The sequence below is a fragment of the Lolium rigidum genome, chromosome 7 (assembly GCF_022539505.1).
Source record: "Lolium rigidum isolate FL_2022 chromosome 7, APGP_CSIRO_Lrig_0.1, whole genome shotgun sequence".
In the NCBI taxonomy this organism is placed as follows: Eukaryota; Viridiplantae; Streptophyta; class Magnoliopsida; order Poales; family Poaceae; genus Lolium; species Lolium rigidum.
Window position 1 is genome coordinate 80,306,929 of NC_061514.1, and position 6,926 is coordinate 80,313,854.

General features: G+C 43.5%; 1 protein-coding gene across 1 annotated transcript; it reads left to right on the top strand.

Moving 5' to 3' along the window:
- Positions 1–3,823: 3,823 nt before the first annotated feature.
- On the top strand, positions 3,824–6,627 carry LOC124676609 (protein disulfide isomerase pTAC5, chloroplastic-like). Its single transcript, XM_047212645.1, has 6 exons — positions 3,824–4,454; positions 4,753–4,848; positions 4,958–5,047; positions 5,516–5,741; positions 6,150–6,187; positions 6,292–6,627. Exons 1-6 carry the CDS (start codon positions 3,882–3,884, stop codon positions 6,391–6,393), a joined length of 1,125 nt encoding a protein of 374 aa, XP_047068601.1. The 5' UTR covers positions 3,824–3,881; the 3' UTR covers positions 6,394–6,627.
- Positions 6,628–6,926: the final 299 nt, after the last annotated feature.

Consider the following 6,926-nt stretch of genomic DNA (forward strand, 5'->3'; position numbering starts at 1 on the left):
TGGACCATATCTTGGCGCAATGAACCTACGCCAGAATGGTTTGGTTCGGCTGTCTCGGGAGCTTTGGATTACATCTGTCCGAGCCCCAACAACATGCCAACCTGGAGAGATGGTGGACGGAAGCTAGAAAGCGGATTATGAAGACCGATAGGAAATGGTTTGACACCCTTGTACTGCTAGTTGCTTGACCGTTATGGAAGCAAAGGAATGCGCGGGTGTTTGGTAACACACCGAGGCAGCTTTCCAGGAACAGATCATTTCTTTGGTAAAGGAGGAGCTCAATCTCTAGAAGACTGCAAGAGTTGGAGGGAGTGGGATACGGCACACAATTTGCGTGCTCGCAAAAAAAGAAGATGCAAATGGACAAGTTCTGAAAACCTGCAAATTTCCATATGTGGCCCTTAATCATGTACCAATGGTTACATTGAAGTCTGCCGTTCCGCCATCACCAGCTCAAGTAATATTTTCATAAAGCCCTTGTAAAATATAGTATCTTCAAATTAATTTGCATGCACACATTCATTGATTCAGTCGTTGGCGTTTTCAGGTTTCTGCAGAACGAGGCAGATCATGAACCATGAGACTTAGTTTTCTTAATGGAGAAAACAACAAAGCTTGCAAATCATGATAAACTTGGACTAGAAGCATGCCATATTTTTTCACAGTGACACAATTTCGGAGATATTTTAAACTTTCAATAATCTTTCCGGCTGTACATCATCTCAGGATCATTAATCAACAAACCAAATTACAAATTGCAGTGCAAAAGACGAAATCTAATCATGAAAACGCAGGCAAAAGGATGCAAGGGAAACCCATCATATAAAAACAGGGAGAGTATAAATAAGTCTTTTTTTCCTAGAAAATCCTTGTCTGAAACTAATTTTGCTGGTACGAATCTGCAGAAAGGGATCCAGCCAACACTTGACCGAGCCGTTCCTGGCATTACTTGTACGTTTGTATCACTTCCATGAAGACTGGTTCAATGAGCGAAGAAACACTAAAACTTAGACGGTAATTAAAACTGTCCATGATGCTATCAGGTCAGGTTATTTTCCGTGCGCTATAACGTTGCATGCATTGTTACATCGTAGCCAGTGAACACGTGGGATACGCGACGTAGACGGTTCAGCAACCAACAACGATAGAGAGATCGGTCTACATCCAACTAGATTACGAGAGGGCCGAGTCGCCGCACTTACGTTGCGTACGTGCTTGCTATAACGAAGGTTAGGATCGTGAGATTTTGTCCACGCATGTAACTTCAGCGACCCGGCGCCGGTAGTACATTATTACTGACACCGATCCAACGTGTGTTGTTTTTTCGGATAATCGCATTATGTACTCGTGTTCTACCAAAGGAAGATGCTTAGGCTAGTCATAGTGGGGAGTAACTTAGACTAGTAACATGACATATGTTACTAGTCTAAGTTACTACCTCCATAGTGGGTAGTAACTAATATGTGGTGTCATGCATTGTGTCATTTACTATGGTGTAGACTCAACTTGTCTTGGGGTGTGTGATGTTATGGTAACATAGCTAGTTACCACCTCACTCTCTTTCTTCATTCATTGCCATGCCATGTCACCAAAATGCCTTGGGTTGTGTGATGTTACTAGCTAAGTTACTCCCACTATGAGCAGTCTTAGATGCATGCATTTACACAGGTCCGCACGGCACGCGGCAAATATTCAGCAGCAAAAGTAAGCCAAGCTATGTCAAAGTTCCGTTTTAATTTGCACCTCGAGTAAGATAAGTGAAACCAAATGAATCTTAATCAGCAAACAGGGGCTATATAGTACTAGTAGTAGGAGTGTATAGTGTGACTTTGAATGTGCAACTAGGACTTCATTCAAATAAATTCATTTTAATATGTAAAGGGATCACTAGCTAGATAGTTGTGCTCCGGGTGAAAACCATCTTAAGCTAGCCATAGTGCTAGTATCATGGCTAGTAGAATGCATATTGGTTCCACAAAAATACTAATGTAGCAGCTAATTAAGGATGAAAGAGGAGATTAGAGTAACATAGGTGGATACTGTATCATAGCGCATGCCACGAGAAAATTTAATGCCAAACAAATCTTGTGCACAAATTTGCATTGAGATTCTAAAAAGCAATAAATATAGCATGACTATGATACTACTTCATGATACTAGCTACTATATAGATAGTACCATACACAAGTATCATATGCATGATACTACTACATGATACTTAGCACTATGGCCAGCCTTAACACAGTTTAATCTTTCAAAAGATCATTGCGCTTCCAGGTGAAAACCATACACCAGTCTTCAATTGAGCGGGCACAACGCGTCCATGGTATCTCCCTTTTTGAAGGCACCACCTTGCAAGTTATGGGTCTACAAGCAACTCGAGATGTGATTGTGGGATGGATGTCTGTGTGAGGACCCAATATCCACGTATCCAACACTTTCTCATCTGGGCAGACCTTTTCACCCCCCCCCCCCCAACTCCCTCGTGATTGCTATACATCCTTCTCCTAACCCTCTGTTCTCCAACTTCAGAACCCATGATGGGTGAATTGATAATATGATTCCTCCCTCTAGTATCATAACATGTGGGTGTCGTCCAAAGACTAATGCTTTCTCGACGGGAGATGGCCAACCTTGAAGTTTATGTTGCCGCTCCTTTCTTGTGTAATCGTGCTTCCTCCTCCGCATCAGTCCCTATGCTTACTTCGGACATATTATAAATAATAAAAATCATGGTAAAAGTTTTAACTTGTTGACCAATGAAATGTAAGGGCACCTTATATTTTGGGATGGAAGGAGAAGATGAAAGAGCAATCTTTCTTGGATAGCTTCCCCTGGTAGGTGTGGACTTCAGCCATCAATTGTGCATCTTACTTAGTCATTGTTTGCTTGTTTTGTTTGATATCTTGTGGGCTCATTTTCAACATCTTTTATGTCTGAGCCGATTGGGTTTTACTGATTTAGAATTGGGCATTCTCGCCTTTTGTCTAAACAAAAACTAGACTAAAAAAGAGTTGAAGTTAGGACATGTGGGTTGAAAGGAGAGATTTTTAAGGTATTTTTATGGCAAATCTAGGATTGAAAGTTTTTAGTGCCCATGTGCAGAGTTTCATCTAAACGTTCAAGTGGAAATATCAATGAGTGTGATTTTAACGACTCCCTTAGTCTAATGAAAGTTGAAACACGTCGGTTTTGACGGTAGATGGGTTCACATATCATATGTTAAACCGATTTGAGTTGAAAATTTGCAAAAAAAAAAAAAAAATCAGTTATTGACAAAGAGCTGAAAGTTTTAGGGGTTGAAATTTTATTGATTTTGGCGGTGGAAAGTTCAAAGGTTGATCTAATTTGATTAGAACGTCTGTAAAAATAATTAATATAGATTCTTGTTGAACACGAGTTTTACACTTCTCTTTTGCTTGGTCTTTAAAACTGTTGGTTATTGTGCAGTTCTTTCTTCTATACATGGTTGGGACTTGGGAGTCGTTTACTTTATCGTCAACCGACAGTTCAGTTTTTTTTAGTTCAAAGTTTTCGTTTCTCGGATTTCTTTTTCATCATGGATGGGCAAAGCAGAAGGAAGAAGAGACGGAACTGAATGCAGAAAAAAAAAGAGGAAACCAATCTCTAGATGGGCTACTTCAGTAAGATTCTTAGGAAAGCAGACTTATGCGCTCAAAACGTTGGGCTGATCGGGCCATAAGCCCATAATACGCTCTGGCCGGGCCGGAGGAAATGCCGGTACCACATTTGCGGCTGCGGTACCGTGCCAGCGCGCCGGAAATATCAACGGCCGAAGCCGAGAGATATCCACTGGCCACTGGCCAGAGTCCACTGCCAATCTCCTCACTGCTCAGCCTCCAACTGCCTCCACGACCACCATGATCATCACCACCGTCGCATTCCCGTTCGTCTCCTCCTTCCACCGACCGCGCCTCAGGCCCTGCCCGCGGCGCGCCGTCTTCCTCCTCGTCCGGTCGGCCTCATCGCCGTCGTCTTCGTGGGAGGAGCGCGAGGAAACGCGGTGGCTGCGAGAGGAGCAGCGCTGGCTGCGAGAGGAGCAGAGGTGGCTGCGCGAGGAGTCGCGGTGGCGCGCCGAGCGCGAGGCCCTCCTCTCCGAGATCACCGCGCTCCACCTGCGCCTCCGCGCGCTCGAGCCGCTCGCGGACGCCACCGCTCCGGTGCCTCCGCCAAAGCCCAAGCCCAAGCCCGCGGAGAGTGTTGCTCCGCCTCCACCGCCAGTACCCGCTGCGCGCGTTGCTTCGCCTCCTCCGCCCAAGCCCGCGGCGCGCGTGCCTCCTCCCCCGCCGCCCGTGCCGGCGACGGCGAAGGTGGTCGAGGTGACGAAGGAGGTGATTGTCGAGGAGAAGGCGAAACCCAAGGCGGGGAGCAGCGGCGGCAAGAGGAGGGCGCTGAGGGTAGGGAGCGAAGGGGAGGAAGTGCGCCTCATGCAGGTGAGCCTCGTCGTGCACCTCTCGTTCTGGCTAGGATTCGCCATGCATGACCTCTTGTGTTTGGGCCCAAAGTGAAAACTTATGCACGGTTCAAGAGTGTACATATATCAGATTATCAGTACATGCTCGCAGTGGCAATGCCCTGTTCCCAACAGATTTGTTTCCCTGCAATACGCTGATGCTCTACACTGTCAAGAAATTGGCTGTTGTTTAACGAACATAGTCCTAGTCAGTTTTACTTTTCAGTAATTCAGTCCAATATAATAAGAGGTAGTGTCACTGTACTCCATTCGTGCAGGAAGCCTTGGAGAAGCTAGGCTTTTACTCCGGCGAGGAAGACACGGAGTTCTCCAGCTTCTCAACCGGCACAGAGCGAGCCGTCAAGACCTGGCAGGTCATTGCAAGCCACCGCCATTTCATTGCTCGATCGAACGCGTATACTAGCTCTGCTATTAGTACTTTCATATGTAGTAAAAAAGTATATTGCGTACTTCCTGGTGCAGGCATCGATAGGGACTACTGAGGATGGACTGATGACATCGGAGCTACTTGAGAGATTGTTCACAGGACATATTGGGGAAGATATAGAAAAGGTACGTTTAGCTACTGTCATTGCAGTCCCCCTATTAACAGTAACTAAATTGCTACTTCATGAAATGTGATGTGACCCTATGAGTTATAGTACTTGCTACTCTCCCATAAAGCTTGAGATGGTAATGATGTTACTATATCTTGGTAAAAGTAATAGCATCTTCGGATTCAGTTGAGAGTATGTGCATTTACCCCCAAGAGTTCTGTTGATCTATTCTTGATGGCCTTAGTAATTAAAGAGGGAAGACTGTTTGTCAAGTAGTACAAAATAGTAGAATTATCTTGTATGCAATATTATGATGTTCAGTTATTTCTTCATTTCTGCAAAGAGTTGCATCCGAATGTACTCGGCCTCCAATCACGTTGCAAATACACACTTCCAGAAATAAGCAGTGTTTCATTACTGTGGATGTCACACATTGACACCCGATGGTACACACCTGAGATTATATATGCAATTTTGCTTGTAGGTAGGCATAAACGGAGCACTGGTTCAAGCTGTAACTGAAGCTGCAGAGGTTCCACAAACTGTGGTAAAAGAAGACTTCAACAAACACAGAGTGTATCTTCTTGGTGAAAATAGGTGGGAAGATCCCTCCAGGCTGACCAATAGGAACAAGCCAATCAGTGGTGCTACTACTGCGTCAACAAAGCAGTGCATCACCTGTCGAGGCGAAGGCCACCTCCTCTGCCTAGGTACTGAAGTCACTGCTTCGTGCACTTATGTGTATATGAGTACATTTTTGGCTGCCATGTCACTATCAGGGAGAAGATACAGTGTATACTCTAATATCTTCAAAACCATGGTATAAAAATATCATCAAGTTAGATTTTGTGTGTATAACTTCTCTTTTCAAAGTGGCAAGCAGATAAACTTAATCGATGGAGGTGGCATTCTAGCTAGATAGAATTTACCAGAATTTTTTCCAGTGTATCTCACTCCAGATTGGTATGCATGTCCAGCCTCCAATGTACCATAAGTCGCTGCCAATGACTTGACTTATCTAATATTACTTTCAATCGTCTGCAATGCATTATAGATAATCTGCAGAACTTAATCTCCCATGTTGTGACTACTGATATGATCCTTGTTCCTTCCTGCAGAATGTGATGGAACAGGTGAGCCCAACATTGAACCACAGGTAATAAAGCTAGAGTTCAGGTTGCAGAAATGCAATACATTGTTATTGAAACCTTGTCTTTTCTTCTCTAACATGCATTTAATGACTAACTTCTTAAAATGTAGTTCTTGGAGTGGATTGGCGAAGATACAAAGTGCGCATACTGTGAAGGCCTTGGCTACACTATATGTGATGCCTGTGAAGGGAATAAAACAGTGAAAAGTTGAGCAAAAGACTTGTGAGCAACACTTATTTGCGAACATCTACATCAGTTCATACAGATGCTAGCTAACTACTCCAGTTTCATTGGAATACTTTTGGAATATATATTCACATTGTCGGCGTTAATAACTTTTCAAATTATCATCCCTATAGAAAATAGATGCATAGAAAGTAGGCAGTACATTTATTATGTACAACAAGAGATGAAAAAATAATGAAGGAAGTGATTGCTTTGTAAATTGGCAAGCCTTTTAATATTTTCAGGAGAAGGTGTTTACATCTTTCAGAGAGTATGTGATCTTATGCAAGGCTATGTTGGTTGGTGAACCCAATGGATTTGTACTAATCTGAACTAAATTGCTATATGCCTCCATTTATCATTTAGTTAGAGATCATAGTTTTGTAGAGATGAACCCAATGCTTTATTTTGCTAGCTTCGCCAATGTGAATTGGTTTGCTCCCATGCAGTTTACATTGAAGCATGCATTAAAACTACTAGCTCCTTTACTTCGTACAAATCATCAAGTTGCTGCCATGG